At 39.7% G+C, this 23610-nt stretch overlaps 2 protein-coding genes across 11 annotated transcripts in view; both read left to right on the forward strand.

Moving 5' to 3' along the window:
* GK5 (glycerol kinase 5) overlaps positions 1 to 6777 on the forward strand; it is a 78103-nt gene extending 71326 nt beyond the window's left edge. For all 4 annotated transcript variants that reach the window (XM_019934295.3, XM_019934296.3, XM_073803743.1 and 1 more), the window contains one exon: positions 1643 to 6777. In XM_019934295.3, coding sequence (XP_019789854.1) covers positions 1643 to 1791 — 149 coding nt within the window. In that variant the 3' untranslated portion in view covers positions 1792 to 6777. The remainder of the gene's footprint in view (positions 1 to 1642) is intronic.
* A 7151-nt stretch (positions 6778 to 13928) lies between these two features.
* Positions 13929 to 23610, forward strand: part of TFDP2 (transcription factor Dp-2) — a 171148-nt gene continuing 161466 nt past the window's right edge. For all 7 annotated transcript variants that reach the window (XM_073803749.1, XM_073803746.1, XM_073803747.1 and 4 more), the window contains exon 1: positions 13929 to 14068. The gene's annotated coding sequence lies outside the window, so the exon portion shown is untranslated. The remainder of the gene's footprint in view (positions 14069 to 23610) is intronic.

Genomic DNA, 23610 nt, shown 5'->3' on the forward strand with positions numbered 1-23610 from the left:
TTTTAATAACTTCCATAAAATAATTAATATCTTTAAATATAGACAGTCTAAAACACTGACTTTGTAAATAGAATGTGGCCTGATGGAAACTTTTAGAAGAAAGAATTTTATGTGTCAGCTTTATTGGTAAGAGAAAAATGTACTTCTTGAAGACTTGTCAACCATGTTAATACTTCAGAGTAAGTGAGATGTACCAAGTTTATTAACAAGGGATCGCTACCATTTCAGACTACGTATGATCGTAGTTATAATATGTTTTCTTGCTGCTTTTTATTATAAATGATCCTCTTTGTAAAGAACAATATATGCCAGAACTACAAGATTATCTTGAACTGGAATTTAAAAGCCTTGTATGAAATGCAATAGTATGAAAAAGAAACTATTTTTTATATTAATCCCCAACTTTGAATTTTATGCATATCCTGAGGAGTTGCCTCTTACCTCAAGATATATGACAAAAATCTTAACTTGGGGGATTCCCTGGCGGTCCAGTGGTTAGGACTCTGTGCTTTCACTGCTGTGGGACCGGGTTTGTTCCCTGGTCGGGTAACTAATATACTGCACAAGTTGCAGAGTGTCGCCAAAAAAAAAGAAAAACCTTAATTTATCATTGTTTTGCTTTGGTTTTTTTAATAAATAAATTTATTTATTTATTTATTGGCTGCGTTGGGGCTTCGTTGCTGCACACTGGTTTTCTCTAGTTGTGGTGAGCTGGGACTACTCTTCATTGCAGTGTGCGTGCTTCTCATTGCGATGGCTTCTCTTGTTGTGGCGCGTGGGCTCTAGGCACACGGGCTTCACTAGTTGTGGCATGTGGGCTCAGTAGCTGTGGCTCACAGGCTTAGTTGCTCCACGACATGTGCGATCTTCCTGGACCAGGGCTCGAACCCGTGTCCCCTGCATTGGCAGGCGGATTCTTAACCACTGCACCACCAGGGAAGCCCTATCATTGTTTTTTTTTAAATTGTATAAAAAGAAAGTATATCATTTCTTTTTTTTTTTTTTAGATGTTGGGGGTAGGAGTTTATTAATTTATTAATTTATTTTTGCTGTGTCGCATCTTCGTTTCTGTGCGAGGGCTTTCTCTAGTTGTGGCAAGCGGGGGCCACTCATCATCGCGGTACGCGGGCCTCTCACTGTCGTGGCCTCTCTTGTTGCGGAGCACAGGCTCCAGACGCGCAGGCTCAGTAGTTGTGGCTCACGGGCCTAGCTGCTCCGCGGCATGTGGGATCCTCCCAGACCAGGGCTCGAACCCGTGTCCCCTGCATTAGCAGGCAGATTCTCAACCACTGCGCCACCAGAGAAGCCCCTACTGTTTCTTACTTGGGTTTTTTTTCTTTCTTTCTTTCTTAAGAGCTAGTCATGAAATTAAATGATGGCAGGATGTGGTTGCTCTAGAAATGATTTGGTGCCCTTCCACACAGAAATAAAGCTGCTAGTTAGATACCAAAAGACTTTTAAACCCTGATGTATTTATTCCCAGGGATAGTCAATCTAACCAAGCTCAAAGCAACAAAATAGTTTGAACTGTGTTTTAAAGTAATAACTGTTCACCTGTGCACCAGTTCACATAGGTTTGTGGATAAACTTTACGGACTCATTATGTGCCTTAAAACTTGAGAGTAAATTTTTTCATCTCTAGGGTTTTGGACTGACAAGGAGGAACTAAAGAAACTGAGGCAAAGTGAAATAGTTTTCAAGCCACAGAAGAAATGGCAAGAATATGAAAAGAATATGGGAAACTGGGTCAAAGCAGTGAAACGCTCCATGAATTGGTATAACAAGACATAGCACTAACGGAATGACTGAAACCACGCATGGCTGGTTGCTGTGATGTGCAGATGAGACAAAGCTCAGGGACAACAATACGACCATGAATGAGAGGAGAAGACTGGAGCTGAGCTCTGCAACCGGAGAGAAAAAGCACTGCTTTTTTGAAAACAAAACAAAACTCCTCATTGAAAAAATTCTAAACCTTGCTAAGATTGTAAGGCAACAATACCTCAGAACTTTTAAATCTTCTGTTTTGTAGCAAATTCCAAAGGACGCTAGCTATTTCCAGCCATGTTTTGACAGTCACGGGTCCTCCTCCTGTTTGTACTGGGCCAATATGAACATAATTGTTTACTATCTGAGTTAATAGTTCCGGGTCAAGCACTGTTCGTGTTTTGTTCCAAAATGATGTGAAAAGTGTTTCCTTAATTCTTTAAAATGAAGTGGGCTCTTTGAAGTCCATATAGTTAAAAAGAAAGAATAACCAAGAAAATGTGGAATTTTGATATTTGAATTTTAATATTTTCTATTTAAAGCCATAATTGTTCAGTGTTGTATCCAAATGTTAGCTCAATATGTCTCTCTTAGATAGGCTCATTTGGTAGTCAATTCTTTCCCTTATTGGGTTTAAAGACACTGCCTTAATTTTTCCTTGTTTAACCAAAATCTGAGCTTTCTTTATATATTGAAAAACACTGAAAAAAATCATTTTAGTTAGTAAAACCAAAAAGGGTATTGATTCATTGGGTATTGATTCATAAGGAATAGGAGAATACTTTCCTTCTCAGATAGCATTCTTTCAAAAATTTCTGGGTAAAATATAAAATCTCATTTTTTACAAAATACACGTAGTAAATATAAATCTTGCCTTTCTTCTCCTCTTCTCTATCCTTCTTACTTGTTGAGATGCTGGTGTAAACGTCTTTTATTTTTATTAAGTGCCTAGTCGACAGAGCTTAATTTGAAGAAAGTGCCCTAATTTATTGCTGACTTAAGAATTGCCTTCATTGGGGTATTTTGCTTGTTTGGGTATCTTTCTTGTTTTTGTCCAATCTACTCATCTCTCTGAGATTTGTGCAGTGAGGTAGCTGACAGAGGGGATGGGAGTGTAGTCAAGCTAGTGACTGCCCCTCAGCCACTGAGCCAGAGATCCGCAGAGAGGAACAGCATGAGTCCTACATTTTCAAACTCACTTGATAGAAACAAGGTAGAGAAAGGTAAGAGCTAAGAGTTGTGAGTAGCTTCAGGCCAGATGTAAACTTGTCCTAAGGCAAGTTGACCACCTTCCAACATGTTCTCATGTTATTTGCCCCTCCCTGTTTTGGGGCTAGGTTCCTTTTAGATTTGCAGCAATAATGTATTTATTTCCCTCTTGGTCAGGCTTTATCATATCACATAAAGTCCTACTGTTGTAGAACTCACTGTTAAATAATAATGTAATTAAAGAAGTGACTGTTATAGGGAAGTTTGCTGTTACTATCATGTATGTCCATTTCAGAGACAGGTAATAGATACTAGACTTGGAAATATTTTTGTTAAGTCAAGGTGTTTTGTTTACTGTAATAAGTCAGATCCCCTTATGTAGATAACATCTTACTCGTTTCATTCTTTCTGTTATTCACATCCTTTTTTACAAAGCTTAGTGGCCAATTAAAAGCTTTCTTATCAAAGTCATATGAAAGCCACTCTGTTTTACTATTTCTTATAGAGTCTGCTCCTCAGTGGGTATGATGTCCATAGGAAATAATTGTCTTTTTGTATTAGGGTGTACTGAATTGTGATATTATTAATACCTAAACATTTGTTATTTCATTCATTTTCCACATTGTTCTTTCTCATCATGAAACCACAAAATAAAGGAGAAATATCTTTTAGATAATGTGGAAAAATAACTTTGAATATCTTTCTACTGGAATTGAGCATCTCCTCAAAAATCAGTGGCTAATTTTTTCTTCCATTAGTTTAGAAGTTAATCTTCTATTTTTAATATGTCTGGCCTTTTTTTTAGTAACACAGTTTACTAGATCTTTTGTCAGATTTGACCTAAATCAGAAACATGACCACATTTGCTTTTGTGGTTGTAGAAAGCGCTGATTATCAGAATCAATTGAGCAAAAAATTGTCCTTTCAAGTTTATTTTTCATACGTATGCTAATAATTGAAGTTAAAAAAATTTCTATGCTAATATTTCTCAGCATGTTTTATTTCCTCACTGTGGGTCTATCAGATAATTTTAGGAGATCTGTAGCTATCTTATCAAGGAGAATCTTCCTGTACAATCCTTCCTAAAGTGGTACTAAATGCTTTTATACTATAGACTTACTGATTTTTAAATTTTTTTATATCCAACCATGACATGGTTTCTCAACCTCAGCATCATTGACATTTGAGGACAGATAATTCTTTGTTTTTGGGTGCTATGTATTATAGGATGTTTACCAGATCCCTGACCTTTACCCACTAGCATCCATCTACTTAATGATGGCAAAATGTCTCCAAACATTGCTAAATGTCCCCTGGGAGACAAAATCACCCCCGCAGTTGAGAACCAGTGATGTAGACTGTTGGAAGAAAATTGAAGACTCAGTGAATGTAGAGTGTCTATCGTACTCCTTTTCTCTCTGCTTCATTTTTACCTTAGGAAATAGTTGTAAGCAAAAAGAAGTAGTAGTATCTTAAAATAAATAGCGTTTCTGCTTTGCTGGTTAATGAGGTGGGGAAAAAATGTCATGCTGTAATTGTCTTCTGCTGTTTTTATCCACCTACCCTCACCCCCATGTCTGCATTCTCTGTGGTCTTAATGAGTGAATTTATGACTTCAGTATGGGATTAATGTAGTCTCCAGATCATCTTTGATTTGATCTGCCTTTTTGTTTCCTTTTCATCTCTGAACGAAGGAGATGATTACTCTTTTATCTGCCTCTGGGCAAGCCTCCACCAAACTAGAAGTTCCCTGAAAGCAGAAAACATGTCTGCTTCCACAGAACTTAACTCTGTGCCTTCATATTTGTGGGATGAATTTGTACTTTGTGTTTGTAAGTGCAACTTTTTTTGCGTATACATTTTGTCCTTGATGTTACATGTGTTTCTTGATAGAGAAATTTATATCATGTTTCTCAATTAAAATTAAAAGCCCAAAACACACCCTGGATCTATCTGGTCCCAGAGTCCTCATCTTGCATACTCAAATCCAGGTCATCTGGTTCAAACCAGCCTAAAGGGGTAACTCCAGAGAAGTCAAATAGGCCGTCGAGAATCACATTGTTTTTTAAAGTTTGGGATCCTCATAGCTGTAAGTATTTTGGCACCAGCATCTACTGTGAGTCACTGGTTATTTTGTCACCATATTCCCATGGGACCTTTGCCCCTAGAAGGATGCAGGAATGATCATGGGAATGGGAATGATAGAGGCAGGAACCTGCAGAATCGGATGTTTCGGAAATTCTCTGTTATTCTATTTCCATTGTCTTTCCCCCCACTTTACATTACATTTGGTTTATTAAAATAAAATGGATGTGTCTGTATAGATACCTATGTTGTGTAGAAAATAAATGATAAGGTTTCCAATTTAAATGAGCCGTATCTTTACAAGAAACCGCCAAACTGTTTTGCAGAATAGCTGCACCATTTTACATTCCCACCAGCAATGTATGAGGGATCCACTTTCTCCACGTTGTCACCAGCATTTGATGTTGTCACCGTTTTTCACGTTCGTCCACTGTGATAAGTGTGTGGTTTTCTCATTGTGGATTGAATTTGCATTTCCCTAATTAATAATGATGTTGAACATCTTTTCATGTGCTCTTTTGTGATCTGTTTATCCTCTAGTGAAATGTCTGTCCATATCTTTTGTCCATTTGCTAATTGGGTTGTTTGCTAAAGGAGCCATATCCTTAAAGGAATATCCTTTTTAAAAACTTAAAAAAAAAAATCAGTCCAGTGACTTAAGAAGTCATTAAGTAGCATTTTCAAATCCTTCTGGGCAAAATGTATATAGCATTTGAACATGACTTTGTAATGTACTGAGCAGAAGAGCTCTTGTATTTCTTACATACTTATTATGTAGTGTGGTACTAACACTGTATAATAGCAAAAAAGTTTCAAAGACACCTTTACTTAGAATGTTAAGTAAAGGGTACAAGTACATGTTTTGTACATAGGTATCATAATCCTAAAAATATTTTTTATTTAAAATAAGCTGATTTGTGTAAATATTTCAGAATGATTTTGTGGAAAATTAATTCAAAATTTTCCTATTTGTGCAAGACAGTTAATATAGATTCCAATTTGTATGCATCAGTAAATTTATAATTTTATTTCTCTCATGTTCTTTATGAATTTCATAGTTTTATTAAATGGTCATTGAGAACATCATAAATCATTGTTAAAATCTATAGATAAAATCAAGGATGCAGAATAGAAGGAATCTTTTTCATGTGTATGGGAATTTTCCCGTTACCTTTTGTCTACTTTAACTTTTGGATTTATTTTTAAATTTTACCTGGAAGTTCTTATTTAATACCATTTCTTGTTTTGGTTTCTGCGCATTAAGAACGTCACAGAGAAATAAGCATATGTTAACTTCGGTTGTGACTCAAGATAAATTTGGGCTTGTGTTTCCCTTTTAACTGGAAGAAGAAAAAAATGAGGCTTAATATGGTTAGAGAAGGAAGGTTTTCTGTAACCCTGCCTCTTCAGATCCTGTTTAGGCTTATTCTATATTCTGCATTCTTGCACAGAGGAAATTACTAGAGATGAGAGTTAATTCTTTGTAGTGGAAAAAGGATGGTACAATCTATTGTGAAAATATACTGTATATTTAAATGTTTAGAAAAATTTTAAATAACTGGAAGAAACATACTTTCAAATGCTAATGTGACGGAATTAACCTAGCAGCTGTTAAAATCCATTATGAAAATTATCATTAAAATTATTTGGGAAATTATAACGAAACAGTGAGTGATCTGTACATATTGTGTATTAAAGCCATTTTTTTTTAGTGTTTCTCTCTTCGTTGCTTCACATCCGCGCACATAAATAGCGACATCCCGATGATGATGGCAGAGGATTCAGTCGGACAATCTGGATTCCATTCCCTGACCGAAGGGGAGCCCATGGTTCATTCTGTAGTAGGGATTTTGAAGGATACTAAACATTCAATTATTTGAAGAAAGAAAGGGGTATGGTTTTGATTTTATTGTTGTTCAAAGTCATATTAGTCTAATGAGGAGGACAGGAAGGAGCAGGTATGTGGAGCTGACTTTTCTGAAATGTATGTGACTATAAATTTATTAAATATTATAAAATTATTTTTAGGGAATTCACTGGCGGGCCAGTGGTTAGGACTCCGTGCTTTCACTGCCAAGGGCCCAGGTTCGATCCCTGATTGGGGAACTAAGATCCCGCAAGCCGTGCAGTGTGGCCAAAAATATACATATATATATCTGTGTGTATATATATGTGTTTTATATATATATATATATATATATATATATATATATATATGTAAAGAATCTGGCTATGTAAAAGAAATTGTAGGAAAAAAATAAATGAGGGTGATAGGGACTAATAGTGGATTCTTTGCTATTTAGAAACAACCCACTAGGATGTGGAGATTGTAAGGCAAATACCTTAGATTTACTAAATTACCTCTCCCTCTTCCCCACCACTTGGGCAAGGTTATTAGCCACCAGATCCCAGGGAATTCTCATATTCTTTAACCCAGCCCACAGGGTTGTCCTGTCTCTCCCAGAAGGTCCTGTCTCTGTCAGCATCCCAGTTTCATCACCAAACTCTGTCAAGAACTGAGAAGAGTTTGAAGTTTTTCTGTACTTGGAAGCTAACGAGTTAGCCTCCCACAGCTCCATGGATACTGGCAGCAGATATGAGACTCCTGGGTCAGAGATTAAAGACTTTATTACTCATGACATAGCAAACATCATAATCTTCATATTTGCATTGGTTTCCTTTGCCTCTTAACTCCTGTGTGGACTGTCTGGGTTGATGCTGTGCACACAGTGGGTTTGCAGTACAGCTGAGCGATCTCGAGCTTAGGAAACTTGAGTCTTTTGTAATGGGCTGCAAGCAAGTGTGCCCGATGCTTGCTCCGGAGGAAATAATTTTTATTATATTGGACAGGAAACAAAACTGCCCTCTACTCTGGAGGGAGACACTATCTCAGTACCTCTGCTTACCAGACAAGCAGAAACAAGAAAGCCGTGTAGAATTGCCTGCCAACCATAAATTCATTATCTTGATTGTGGGAATAGTTTCATGGTATATACATATGTCAAAACTCATCAAGTTACTCACTTTATGCATAGTTTATTGAGTGTCAGTTTCACCTTAATACAACAGGAGGGAACAAATCTTGCTACTCAGATATGTTGTTGGGACCAGTAGCCTCCGTGTCACCAGAGTGCTTTTCAGAAGAGCAGAACTTCAGGCTTCATTCCAGGTGTACTGAAACAGAATCTGTGTTTTAATAAGATCCACCAGGATTTAGTTTTTTTTTAATTGAAATATAGTTGATTTCCAATATTTAGCTTTTTGGCTTTCTATTTTGAAATAATTTTAGACTTAAAGAGAAGTTGTAAAAGTAGTACATAGAGTTCTCCTTTCCCCCAGCTTCTCCTAATTAACACGTCACTTACATAACCATACTATAACTACTCAACATGGGAAATTCACATTAATACAGTAGTATAAACTAATCCACAGGCCTTACTTGAATTTTGTCAGTTTTCCAACTCTTGTCCTTTTTCTGGTCCAGAATTCAATCCAGGATCCCACGTTGCATTTAATTTTCATGTCTTCTTACTCTCCTCCAATCTGTGATAGTTCTCTAGTCTGTCTTTCTTTCATGACCTTAACATTTTTTAAGAAGATTGGCAGTTATTTTATAGAATGTCCCTCAATTTGGGTTGGCCTGATATTTTCTTGTGATTAGGTTAAAGTTCTGAATTTTTGTTAGAATCCTGCAGAAGTGATGTCCGTGGCCTTAGTGCAGTCTATCAGGAAGACATCAATATGTCTTATTATTGTTGTTAACCTTGACCCTTTGATTAAAGGGGTGTCTGCCAGGTTTTTCCATCATAAAAGTACTATTTTCCCCTTTGTAGTTAAGTATCTTGTGAGGAAATACTTTTTTTTTAAAATTTTTGTTGGAGTATAGTTGCTTTACAATGTTGTGTTAGTTTATGCTGTACAGCAAAGTGAATCATTTATACATTTAAATATATCCACTCTTTTTTAGATTCTATTCCCATATAGGTCATTGCAGAGTACTGAATAGAGTTCCCTGTGCTATACAGTAGGTTCTCATTAGTTATCTATTTTATATGTAGTGGTGTATATGTATCAGTCCCAATCTTCCAATTCATCCCACACAAGAGATACTTTTAGACCATGTAAATATCCTGTTTCCCATCACACTTTCACTCACTAGTTTTTAGTATCCCCGGATGCTTCCTGTCTGCAACAATCATTTCTGTAATATTTGCCTAATAATGGTGATTTTCTATTTCCATTATGTCTTTACATTTATGCATGGAATTCTACTGTAAGGAAGAGTTGTTGCCTGTCCTCCATTTATTATCCAATTATTTATATCAGTATTGGTCATCTCTTGCCCCACTTCACATCCTCTTAGCCCATTTTTTGATTCCAGTTGTAGCAACCAGCTGCCCAGGTGTAACCTGACAGCATCTTACTTTACCATATCTCTGGTTTTATGAGCTGGGATTTCTCTGCCTCCCAGCTTGGAATACTCATTTGAACTCATTCTGTCATTTTTCACCCATGGTCAAGCCTGGAATGCTAGAGAGTTGACACCATATGGGTAATGTTTAAACAATGGGGACAGGAGCCAGTGTGTAAATGTGCTCCTCTGTATTAGTTAGCAGATGTAATAGTTTGCGTCTGCTAATCCCAACCTCCCACTCCATCCCTCCCCCATCCCCCTTCCCCTTGGCAAAAGCAAGTCTGTTCTCTATGTCTGTGAATCTGTTTCTGTTTCGTAGATAAGTTCCTTTGTGTCATATTTTAGATTCCACATATAATTGATGTCATATGATATTTGTCTTTCTCTCTGACTTCCTTCACTTAGTACGATAATCTCTAGGTCCATCCATGTTGCTCCAAATGGCATTATTTCATTCTTTTTTATGGCTGAGTGATATTCCATTATGTTATATATGTACCACATCTTCTTTATCCATTCTTCTGTCAACGGACATTTAGGTTGTTTCCATGTCTTGGCTATTGTAAATAAGTGCTGCTATGAACATAGGGGTGCATGTATCTTCTTGAATTATAGTTTTGTCTGGATATATGCCCAAGAGTGGGACTGCTAGATCATATTATCATTATTTCTTATACCTCACATATAATTTATATTTTTAGGATAAATAAGATATTTATCTTAAAATAATTTTAGGTTTGATATTAAGAAAAGTTTACTTCTATTAATGGTAGCTGTGTAATCTTTCCACTGCCTGAACAAAGTCATTCCAGAAATGAACTCAGGAGAAAGCTGTGTCCCTCACTGAGGAAATTCCAAGGCTTTGATTCCACTCTGCAGTTTAATGTGACTAAACTGCACATAATACAACTGTCTCTGGAAGACAAGGCCTTGCTGTAACACATTTTTCACTTAAGTGTTATTTCTTTTGTCCGTCACTGGATGGATTGGGTGTGAAATCAGGATGCTTTTTAGAAAGTCATCTGCAGGATTTCCCTGGTGGTGCAGTGGTTAAGAATTCGCCTGCCAATGCAGGGGACACAGGTTCGAGCCCTGGTCCCACATTCCGCGGAGCAGCTAAGCCCGCGTGCCACAGCTACTGAAGCCTGCATGCCTAGAGCCCGTGCTCCACAACAAGAGAAGCCACTGCAATGAGAAGCCCGCGCACCACAGCGAAGAGTAGCCCCTGCTCCTCACAACTAGAGAAAGCCCGCGTGCAGCAACGAAGACCCAATGCAGCCAAAAATAAATAAATAAAATAAATAAATAATAAATTTATTTTTAAAAAAGTCATCTGCAACTACAAAAGTGTAGACAACTATGGATTTTGGGGAATGGTAAAAAGGTGTCACTAAGGTCCTTGTCACTCAAACTGTGGTGTTTGCTGAAGCAGCAGCATCACCAGTTGGGAGTTCGTTGGAAATGCAGACTCTACCCCCACTCTGAGGTGGGGTACCTCAGACCTGCTGATCTAGAGTCTGCATTTTAATAAGATCTCTAAGTGATTCCTGGGTATGTTAAAATTTGAGAGACATCGGTCCAGGAGCACTATAGCTACGCCTCTAGAAACAGCATCCAGCTTCAGGAGAGGGGCAGCACAGGGAAATTCCTCAGGTTTAATTTTAGCAGATCTGTCTCTTTCATGGCCGTCTGTTTGTTGCCCCGCATATACAAGTAGAGACTTTATTTATGCTCGTCTCCTCTTTCCAACGTGCTAGGCTGTGGCACACTCATCCATTCAATAAAAACTTACTGAGCTTCCCTCAAGCACCGACGATAATGTAGTGAATAGAATGGCATAGATCCGAATCGCAGGGAGCTTACAGTCTAACAGGACACAGGTACTAAATGAGTAATCAGAAGTTTGATGAACGTTAGAAAGACAAACAATTTTATGGGCCAAGAGCTGGAGACGGGGAGTCAGAGGAAGCTTTTCTGGAGAGAGTGTTGTTTCAGCTTAGATGAGAAGGCATGTGTAGATGAGGTGTGGATGAACTGGGGGATTGTTCAAAGCACAAGGAACACCCATGAACAAAGCTCTTTGGACATTTATGTGTGTATTTCCAATGCCTAGCACTGTTGGTGGCATACAATAAGCGCTTAGTAAGTGTTTGCCAAATCAGTAAGTGTTCGCCAAATCAGTAAGTGTTCTGTCGTGTTTCAAACATCTACTCTCTTGCTTTGGAGATAGTGGAAGCTTTATTTTCCTTTTCAAAGGAAATCAGATCTTTTAATGGGGAAATGAGAAGGAAGAGAGAAAGCTGACTGTTGTGCAAATTGCTAAATTGGAACTGTGAGTGGGAATGAAAAATTGATTTACATGAATTTTCCTCCCTGAAGCAACTTGACAATTTATTCTGTTCTGGGGAATTTTCAGTTTTTGGCTTGAAAACCAAGCTGTTCCTTATTCTGAATTTCTTGGCCTGCCGTGAAACTAGCATTTTGTGTCTTTTACAGCATACCCTGATTAGGTCATGGAAATTCACAGCTAGAGCAAACCAGTATATGGAAAATTTGAAACTTGCACTGCCCATTTTACTTCAAGGCGTTGGAAGGTGTTATGAAACATTGACTTTTAAATCATTCTTTTCAAAAGCATTATTATCAAATGATCATAATAATCACCATTATTTATTGAACACTTACTATATGTATTGCATAGCAAAATCCTCATATTAACTCTACGAGTCATATGAAAATTGCCAAATATTAACAATTTCATGTGGTTTAACTTAATATTATCTTCCGACTCTCACCTTAAAAATTTACAAAGAGGTTAGAGAATCCCTGATTGCCATAGCCTTACTCCAAAATTTAGCACTGAGTTGTCTTCATAGATAAAGAGATTCCGAGGTACAGTTCCTTAATAACATCCACTGCTTCTCCCTCCCCCATTAGCCCAAGCACAGCTCTGCATCTACTTCTACTTGGACAGTTTACACTTTGACCTGAGGTGATTAACAATCCATCTCTCCTGATAGACTGAGCTCCTTGAGGATGGAGGTTTCCGTCTGTTTTCCTCATTTTTGTATCTTTGTGCTTACGATGTTTGAAAAGTATTTAAGTTGAAACCACACAATTTCTGTGGAAACTAAATAAATCTTATTGATTTGTTATTGCAAAATGCAAGGTAGTGACTCCATTGGGGCTTTTGCATTTTAGAATGAGTCCAAGGAGACTGCATTCAGCATTCTTGACCACCTAGGACTTTATCTACGTACAATTATGCAGAAATTATCTCTCCACTCCACCCCAGAGAAAGGTCCAAAGGTGCTTTCTCACCTCCCCCAGTTCCTTTAGGCATTTATTTAAATGGCGCCTTTCCTGCTGCCTTCACTGAGCACTCTTTTTAAGTCAAGCCATCCCTCAAACACCTTCTCTGCTACATATTTTCCCCAAAGCATGTCCCAGCTTATAACATAGCTTATATTTTGCTTATTTCTTTTGCATATTGTCCTTCCCACCCCACTAAAATGTAAGCTCACACATGGTTTTCAGATAGGCACAAAATGTATTAATATTGAACTAAATGGACAGGTATGTGGGGGGTGGGAGCTGCGATTTTCTCTTCAGCTTCCACGTGACATGGTGACCTGGCCCGGTTTGGATCTTACTTGCCTGTGTACTGAAGAAGCCACATGCCCAGCGGTCTCTAACCCCTGTCTGAATAATTTACCGCACACTCGTCCCCACACGTGGCCTCAATCACTCGTCCCCATGCCCCTCCATGCTGCTGCCCCGGAGGTGACCCATCAAGTGACTGGGGACGGAGTTGTGCTTGGGAACTAGGGATGACCTAGTTCCTCCTTTTCTAAGAGAGATGGGGGTTTTCCTGCTTGGGCCCGGGGGGATGGGGGTGGATGGAAAAGTCAAGATTCCCACCCAAGCCGGGGGAAGGGGCGGGGAAGGGTGTGTCTATAAATTTTAGGCCTCAGGCCTGTAGCCTGCCCCGGAGGCGGCTGGGGAGCCGCGTTGGCGAGATCCCTGCGGGGGACCCACTGAGAACCTCCAGTGGACAACCCAGGGACCCGGCACAGTGCCTGACGCCCCGCTGCTACACCTCGCGGCCCCCTCCTCTCTTTGGGAAGCCTCGGGGCGGGGTTTGTTTACTCCTCGCACGCACCGCAGGCCTGGCCAATCCGTGGGAAGAGGTGCCGTACGACATTCATCCCGAGGGCCAATCGGCGCTCACCGTGCTGCTCCGCCGCCAAAGCTCGCGCGGGGGAAGCGGGGCAGTGGCTTGGCCGGGCGAGGGCGGACGAAGCTGCCAGCGGTCTCGGCTGCAGCCGCCGCCGCTGCTCGGTACGCGGGCGCGCCCTGACCCTTTCTCTTTGGGCAGGCTCAGGGGCGCGCGCGCGGTCGGCGTCCCGGGGCCTCGAACTCCAGGGCCTCGACTGGGCAGGCCGCGGATCGCCAGCCTGCCCGGCGTGCGAGTCGGCCGGGACCCGGCCGCCGCCAGCCGCGGGCGCCACTGGAGCGGCGGCGCCCGAAGACGTGCCCCAGGCTCGAAGAACAGCCCTGGGCGGTCGCCTCGTTTTCTGCAGCCAAGCGGCGGTAAGGTTCAGGGTGCGGGCGCGGGCTCCGTGCCGAGGGCCTCTGGACCCGGCCCGGCGTGTTCCTGGCCAGTTCCCCTCCCTGCGCCTCCGGGTCCCCTCGTCACCCCGAGTCCCATCTGTTTATTCCCACGCATTCTTCCAGGCCTGGCCGAGTAACCCTTGAATGTCTGGGGAAGAGAGTCGGAAACCGGAGACCGCCCCTCCCCCCCCGGTCCCCCCCCGCCCCCCAGCCACACACAGACATACAGAGCAAATTGGGGGAGGCACCGTCCCTGAGTCACGCCTCGTGGAAGAGAGGAAGGGCTGCTTTCTACTTTCTCGGTATCTTCAGGGGAGAAGCATGGCTTCTGTGTCTGGTTTTCCATCTCTACCAGGTGTATTTCAGAGTTCTAAAGCCTCGTGCGCTTGGAAGAACCTCGTAGCCTCTATAAGGGAACTTTTCTCTCAAGTAGAGGGTCACTTTTGGGGCCCAGACTCCTTTGAGAAATTCCGGAGAGCCAAGGTCTCTCTCCACAGAAAAGGGTAAAGATTTTTATAGGCTCTTGCAGGGAGACAGTGCAACTAAGGGGATGAGTGCTCCGTCTCTGGTACCAGTCTCTGTTACCTGGCGTTGTGTGGTCTCAGTTTCTTCATCTGTAAAATAGTATCCACCTATTGAGGGTGTTGCCAGAAGGAAATGGACTAATCGGTGTCACCATTTGGAACAAAGCTCACCTCCTATTAATTGCCCTGCCCTGCTTGAGTTAGGCATTTAACTGACCCCCGTGAATGATGGTTTAGAAAACTTCCCCGTATTGTTTCTCTTTTTCCGTTGAAATGGTTAACAGGCTCATCCCTTTCCGTATTCACTGCTGAAGCTCCCTTTGAGGCTTTGAATACTTTTCCTCATTCTGGCTCTGAGGGCTCAGACTCCCTGTCCCACTTCTTTGCTCTCTTTTTAGTAAGTCAGTAGCTCATTCCCTTCCTTCCCCTTTCTCCCCCAAATCTTAGTGTTGTGTTTTTTCATTTGATTTCTATAGCCTAATTTTTTTCTGGGCCACTTTTCTTTTCTCTTAATGGCTTGAAATCATCTTCACCTAATAGGTATAGTCGAGGTTATTCATCTGTCCTCTGTACGGTGTAATCATGACCCTAACTCTGTACAAAATTATACAGAAAATAATTTAGTTGATCTGATATTGCATGTTGCTTTTCCATTTCATTGGTTGGCCTATAATTTAGCTAAAGCTTTATCACTATCCTGTTACTGTAATAAATCTTTAATGGCAGTGTCCATTCTCAAGTAGCACCCGGAGAAAAATCAAATGCCTAGACCCCGGATTCTGTCACACTTCTGTGCTGGCTCTTGATGCATTTGTTATTTATTAGAACATCTTGTGCCTGGAACTAGAGTCTAGTCTCATGGCAGACATGGTGTCTGTAGCCCTGTTCTGGCAGTACAGTTGCAGTTTCAGCAATGTGGTGCTTATATTTAATAAAGGCCCGAGACTCATTAAACTCTTATTTTGGAGTTCTGTTTATGTCTAGTTGTTAATTAAGAGGGAAAACAGAAGTTTCAAGCGTTTAATACTTCACGTTACCATTTTGTGATCATGTACTTTTTCCCCCAACTCTTGGAAATGTGTCCTCCGACTGGCACCTTCAGGTTTTTCCCTTGCACCCCAAATTCTTAACTGTGAGCTATGTCCCCTCAATACAACTTGAAATTGGGTGCACAGATATGTTTATCCTTAATGTGGAAAGCATTTGTGGATGGAAATTATACATTAAAACAACCTGAAGGATTCAAAGATTCCTTTTTGTAATTAGGAATTGAAATGTGAATATACATTTGCTTTTTTTTTAGCATTGTAGAAAGACAGGCTTTGTTTTCTTGCTATTGATATTTTATGTTTTATGCATAATGCATGAGTCATATATTTACGTTGCACTTCACCATTTTTATTTATTTATTTTTAACATCTTTATTGGAGTATAATTGCTTTACAATGGTGTGTTAGTTTCTGCTTTATAACAAAGTGAATCAGTTATACATATACATATGTTCCCATATCTCTTCCCTCTTGTGTCTCCCTCCCTCTCACCCCTCTAGGTGGTCACAAAGAGCTGATCTCCCTGTGCTATGTGGCTGCTTCCCACTAGCCATCTATTTTACGTTTGGTAGTATATATATGTCCATGCCACTCTTTCACTTTGTCACAGCTTACCCTTCCCTCTCCCCATATCCTCAAGTCCATTCTCTAGTAGGTCTGTGTCTTTATTCCTGTCTTGCCCCTAGGTTCTTTATGATCTTTTTTTTTTCTTGGATTCCATATATATGTGTTAGCATACGGTATTTCTTTTTCTCATTCTGACTTCACTCTGTATGACAGACTCTAGGTCCATCCACCTCACTACAAATAACTCAATTTTGTTTCTTTTTATGGCTGAGTAATATTCCATTGTATATATGTGCCACATCATCTTTATCCATTCATCTGATGATGGACACTTAGGTTGCTTCCATGTCCTGGCTATTGTAAATAGAGCTGCAGTGAACATTTTGGTACATGACTCTTTTTGAATTCTGATTTTCTCAGGGTATATGCCCAGTAGTGGGATTGCTGGGTCATATGGTAGTTCTATTTGTAGTTTTTTAAGGAACCTCCATACTGTTCTCCACAGTGACTGTATCAATTTACATTCCCACCAACAGTGCAAGAGGGTTCCCTTTTCTCCACACCCTCTCCAGCATTTATTGTTTCTAGATTTTTTGATGTTGGCCATTCTGACTGGTGTGAGATGATTTCTCATTGTAGTTTTGATTTGCATTTCTCTAATGATTAATGATGTTGAGCATTCTTTCGTGTGTTTGTTGGCAATCTGTATATCTTCTTTGGAGAAATGTCTATTTAGGTCTCTGCCCATTTTTGGATTGGTTTGTTCGTTTTTTTGATATTGAGCTGCATGAGCTGCTTGTAAATTTTGGAGATTAATCCTTTGTCAGTTGCTTTGTTTGCAAATATTTTCTCCCATTCTGAGGGTTGTCTTTTGGTCTTGTTTATGGTTTCCTTTGCTGTGCAAAAGCTTTTAAGTTTCATTAGATCCCATTTGTTTATTTTTGGTTTTATTTCCATTTCTCTAGGAGGTGGGTCAAAAAGGATCTTGCTGTGATTTATGTCATAGAGTGTTCTGCCTATGTTTTCCTCTAAGAGTTTGATAGTGTCTGGCCTTACATTTAGGTCTTTAATCCATTTTGAGTTTATTTTTGTGTATGGTGTTAGGGAGTGTTCTAATTTCATACTTTTACATGTACCTGTCCAGTTTTCCCAGCACTACTTATTGAAGAGGCTGTCTTTTCTCCACTGTATGTTCTTGCCCCCTTTATCAAAGGTAAGGTGACCGTATGTGCGTGGGTTTATCTCTGGGCTTTCTATCCTGTTCCATTGATCTATGTAGCCTGCCCCGGAGGCGGCTGGGGAGCCGCGTTGGCGAAATCCCAACTTTTTTGTGCCAGTACCATACTGTCTTGATTACTGTAGCTTTGTAGTATAGTCTGAAGTCAGGGAGCCTGATTCCTCCAACTCCATTTTTCGTTCTCAAGACTGCTTTGGCTATTCGGGGTCTTTTGTGTTTCCATATAAATTCTGAAAATTTTTATTTTAGTTCTGTGAAAAATGCCAGTGGTAGTTTGATAGGGATTGCATTAAATCTGTAGATTGCTTTGGGTAGTAGAGTCATTTTCACAATGTTGATTCTTCCAATCCAAGAACATGGTATATCTCTCCATCGATTTGTATCATCTTTAATTTCTTTCATCAGTGTCTTATAATTTTCTGCATACAGATCTTTGTCTCCTTAGGTAGGTTTATTCCTAGATATTTTATTCTTTTTGGTGCAGTGGTAAATGGGAGTGTTTTCTTAATTTCACTTTCAGATTTTTCATCATTAGTGTATAGGAATGCCGGAGATTTCTGTGCATTAATTTTGTATCCTGCTACTTTACCAAATTCATTGATTAGCTCTAGTAGTTTTCTGGTGGCATCTTTAGGATTCTCTATGTATAGTATCATGTCATCTGCAAACAGTGACAGCTTTACTTCTTCTTTTCCAATTTGGATTCCTTTTATTTCTTTTTCTTCTCTGATTGCTGTGGCTAAAACTTCCAAAACTATGTTGAATAATAGTGGTGGGAGTGGACAACCTTGTCTTGTTCCTGATCTTAGTGGAAATGGTTTCAGTTTTTCACCATTGAGGATGATGTTGGCTGTGGGTTTGTCATATATGGCCTTTATTATGTTGAGGAAAGTTCCCTCTATGCCTACTTTCTGCAGGGTTTTTATCATAAATGGATGTTGAATTTTGTCCAAAGCTTTCTCTGCATCTATTGAGATGATCATATGGTTTTTCTCCTTCAATTTGTTAATATGGACTTCACCATTTTTAAAGGCTATTTAGGTATATGAAAGTTCGTAGAATGTGGTGAGGAAACAGACTAAGCCAAAATTAAATTCATGACAAAAATAGTGAAGTAGAACCTAGTATTCTGACTTCTAGTCCATTGTTTCTTAGTTTGTCAACCTTAACAATTAATCGGGACTAAAAGATGAGAAGGGAGAGTTTAAGATGAAGTCTTAAAGGCAGAGGGGGAAACTTTCTAATTTGGGCATTAAATATTAGTTATTGAGTAGTATATTAGCACCTCATCTTTTAATCTTTAAAATTAGGTATGTTTCTTTTAAAGATGAAATAGTAAGCCATTATTTCTTACAGTCAGAACTTACTTATAGTCAGTTTACATTGTCGCTTGGCAAACTTGATTTCACTCTTTTTCTGAACCTGTCATCATATTTTAAGCTCTTATTGTAACATGTATCTTAATGTGTCTTAGAGGAAACTAGAAAGCATGAAGTTCAGTGCTTTTTAGATCATAAAGTTTTAAGCTGTAATCAGTTTTAAAGATTATTAAATATATTTGCCTCTTCATACTTGAATCTTTTCTGTTTTAATTTAGGATAAATGATTCTAAGGATGGGGCATGAATACATTAAAAGTAGATTTGTGAACCCTTGGAAATTTTATGTGCATTTGTATATTTTTCTGGAGAGAGGATTCATAGTTTCTGAGGCAAAGATATTTGGACAACTCTAATTTTTATAAAATTATTTCTTTTACTGAACTAGAAGTTATATCTTCACTGGTTTTAGTTCTGTCCCCTCTGTAGTGGGTTTTCAAATATTTGAAGATACTTCCTATACTCTCCTGATTCGTTTCTTTTCTAGACAAAATATTCTCAGTCTTTAACCTCCTCTGATGATTTTGTTGTTTTGATTTGCACCTCCTCAAATTACTTATGGCTCATTTGTGGGTTTGTGTCAGTTCGTCCATATTCTTCTTAAAAGTGTAGTACCCATAATTAGATATTAACCAGTAGAGAAGACCGTAAGTTACCTCTCTGATTTAAGATGAAGGGTAGACTTGCTTCTTTGGCAATCATGTGGCACTGTTAATTTACAATCATGTCCTGTCAAGAAGGCGAACTCTGGGGCTAGCCTGCCTGGGTTTAAATCCTGGTTCTACAGTTTATCAGCTGGGTGACCTTGAGTAAATTATGTAAACATTTTGGGGCCTCAGTTTTCTCATCTGTAAAATGGGGTTTATCATAGTACCTATCTGATAGGGTTCTTCTAAGGAATAAATGAATGCATATATGTAAAGCATTTAGAACAGTCCCTGGCATTTAAGTGCTATGTGCATTACCCATTATTGATTTTGTAGTCACCTAACATTCTTGAGTTGTTTTGTCCATGCTCTCCCAGTTCTTTAATAGAATATTTTTTGGTAGGACTTCATATTTATCCCGATTAAATTTTATCTTGTCAGATTGGTTCCAGTATGTTGACTCTAAAAAAAGAAAAAGTCTTGATTTGGTCATTCAATAAAAAAGTTTATTTGTTTATCCATAGATTTGATAAACTGTAGTTTTGATAATGCTGACATAGCCTTCATGCAAATATTATTAAAATGTTGACTAGATGGGCCTAGGAGCAGAGCTCTTACCCTGCTAGAGACCTCATAATGCTGATTTTTAAAAACCTGTTAATTCTTTGATTCAAGTTGTTCAGCTAATTAGAAATCCAGCTAATTTATCATTATCTACCTCAAATAGTTTTAGGTTTTCACAAGGAAAATATAAGGAACTTTAACAATTGCCTTCCTAAAACCCAGGTAACTTTATATATACTTCATTAAAAAAATCCTATCTGTTTAATAACTGTCAAAAAAAAAAAAGAGCATTAATCTGTCATTACTCATCCTTAATGAAACTACACTGATTTCCAGGAGCATAGGTTGGTTATTGCTTTTTCTGTGTTCATAGACTTCTCTCAGTAATGGCTCTAAAATCTTGTCTAGAGTTACATTTAACTTCGGTGATCAGTAGTTGGCAGGATCCCCTTTCCCTAGCAGCTGCATGGACATTTCATCGGGAGTGATACACCTTGTTGAAGGTTTCCTTAGAGCAGTTAGGAACTCTCTTTAGAATCTTCTCATCTATATTGAGCTTTGGTTTCCATTAATTCATTGATTAAATTTATTAAATGCACATTTTGTGCAAGATACCGATGCTCGTTTAACCCCATCCAATCGGAAGAGAATTTTTCTTGACAGAGATACCTGAAGCAAAAAGGTAATCCATGTCCATTTCTTGCCATTCCTACTGTTGTTACCATAGTCTGGGCCTCCATTCCTTTTCTCTACAATAATAGCTTCCTTTTGACCTTCCTTCTTTGATCTTTTTCTGTCTCCAGTCCTTAAGCATTGCAGCCAGAATCATCTGTTTTGTTTTGTTTTGTTTTTTTGCTGGACTGCTCAGCATGCAGGATCTTAGCTCCCAGACCCGTGCCCTCTGCAGTGGAAAAGTGGAGTCTTAACCACTGGACCACTAGAGACGTCCTTCATGTTTTTTCCTTAAATTAATTAATTAGCTTTTGGCTGCGTGGGTCTTTGTTGCCGTGCGTGGGCTTTCTCTAGTTGTGGCGAGTGGGGGGTCACTTTTCGTTGCAGTGCGCGGGCTTCTCATTGCTGTGGCTCCTCTTGTTGTGGAGCACGGGCTCTAGGCACGCGGGCTGCAGTTGTTGTGGCACGTGGGCTCAGTAGTTGTGGCTCGCGGGCTCTAGAACACAGGCTCAGTAGTTGTGGCGCACTGGCTTAGTTGCTCCGCATGCGGGATCTTCCCGGACCAGGGCTCAAACCCGAGTCCCCTGGATCGGCAGGCGGATTCTTAACCACTGCTCCACCAGGGAAGTCCCTGTTTTTAAAATGCATGTATTTCTTTAAAGTATTTTCTTCCCCACTGGAAAAATGTTTAATGATCTAATAAGATTTTAATTTTTGACTACTTTCCAACTCCCTTATTCTGTTTACTAGCCTTTTAAATTCAAGCCTCCCCCGCCCTCTTTATTTTTTACCTTACTTATTCTTAGAGATGATATGAACCATCAGCCAGATAGTAGGCATGGAGCAGTGGTGATTCCTCAGCAGCTGGTCTGTGTGTGAGTCACTCAGCTGACAGATACGGAGCGCTTACTATCTTACAGGCAATGTGTGAGCCACTGAACTGACAGAAGAGCATGACATGGCCTCAGCCCTTGAAGAATTCTAAGTGCAGGGAAAGATAGAATAGGGGAAAGTATTTGGAAAAGAGAAATCTTTCTTTTTTTTTTCTTTAATACTCAAAAGCATAATAAGTTTATGTAACAGATTCCGTTTTATTTTGAAAAGAACCAAGTATGTTGTTGTTAAAGAATGAGTTTGTGGGACCTGCCTGGCGATCCAGTGGTTACGACTCCGTTCTGGGACTTCCCTGGTGGCACAGTGGTTAAGAGTCCGCCTGCCAATGCAGGGGACACGGGTTCGATCCCTGGGCTGGGAAGATCCCACATGCCACTGAGCAGCTAAGCCCGTGTGCCACAGCTACTGAAGCCTGCTCTCTAGAGCCAGCGAGCCACAACTCCTGAGCCCGTGTGCCACAACTACTGAAGACTGTGCACCTAGAGCCCGTGCTCCGCAACAAGAGAAGCCACCGCAGTGAGAAGCCTGCACACCACAACGAAGAGTAGCCCCTGCTCACCACAACTAGAGAAAGCCCACGCGCAGCAACAAAGACCCAACGCAGGCAAAAATAAATAAATTAAAAAAAAAATACATAATCACTATGCTCACAAAATATTCCTACTTGTAAAGACTTTGTAGCTTAAAATGTATCAATTAGTGCAGAATCATTTATCTAACAGTTTTTCCAAACTTTCTTTAGCCTAGAAATGATTTTATTGACTGCTATTTGTTAGTTGCATATGTTCTTTTTCTTCCAGTTTTATTGAGATATAGCTGTCAAAAGCACTGCAGAAGTTTCGGTGGACAGCATGATGATTTTTCTACATACATCGTGAAGGGATTATCACAATAAGCCTAGTGAATATCCATCATCTCATACAGATACAAAACTAAAGAACCAGAAAAATATTGTTCTCCTTGTGATGACAGCTCTTAGGATTTCCTCTCTTAACAACTTCTGTACATGCTTCTCATTGCAGTGGCTTCTCTTGTTGAGGAGCACAGGCTCTAGGCGCGCGGGCTTCAGTAGTTGTGGTGCACGGGCTCAGTAGTTGTGGCGCACAGGCTTAGTTGCTCCGCGGCATGTGGGATCCTCCCGGACCAGGGCTCGAACCTGTGTCCCCTGCATTGCGGTGCACGGGCTGCTTATTGCGGTGGCTTCTCTTGTTGTGGAGCACGGGCTCTAGGTGCGCAGACTTCAGTAGTTGTAGCTCGTGGGCTCTAGAGCACAGGCTCAGTAGTTGTGGTGCACGGGCTTAGTTGCTCCGCGGCATGTGGGATCTTCCTGGGCTCGAACCCATGTCCCCTGTATTGGCAGGCAGATTCTTAACCACTGCGCCACCAGGAAAGCCCCGTGATTATGTATTTTTGAGTTGAACACATCAGTGTTCAAAGGTAACAGAATATATTACCTGTGGAGACATTCTGAGAAACATACACTGAAAATCTTTGTGAAAAACGCCGTAACTTCTTCCATTGACCTTAACATTTGAGCAAATACTTGCTAACTTAATTAATTAGTAAACTAGTTAATTACAGTGTAAAAGCAGCTAAATATTTCTTATAAATGAGCTCTTTCTGAAAGAACTTAAAATATTCCTTCTTCCCAAGTCAAATTATTTTCTTTTATTGTTATTATATCAGATCCAGCAGTATTCTTGGGGTAATCTGGACTATTAGATACTATAACTCTAAGATCTGTTCCGAGTTATTAATTTCATAGGCTAATTGAAGTTACACTCTGGGGGAAATGTTCAAGACAATTGAATTTCTTCTCTTGATATAAGCGACATAAAATAGGAATAAATTTGAAGAAACTGAAATACTAAGCAAAAGCATGTGAAACTAATGCTAAGGAAAAGACTTTTTAGAAAGGGGTCACTACCTACAAAACCCTTCTTCCCAATAAAAGAAAGTAATTTCAAGTGAAATGAGAAAGATCATAGT

The sequence above is a fragment of the Tursiops truncatus genome, chromosome 4, assembly GCF_011762595.2.
Source record: "Tursiops truncatus isolate mTurTru1 chromosome 4, mTurTru1.mat.Y, whole genome shotgun sequence".
Taxonomy (NCBI): domain Eukaryota; kingdom Metazoa; phylum Chordata; class Mammalia; order Artiodactyla; family Delphinidae; genus Tursiops; species Tursiops truncatus.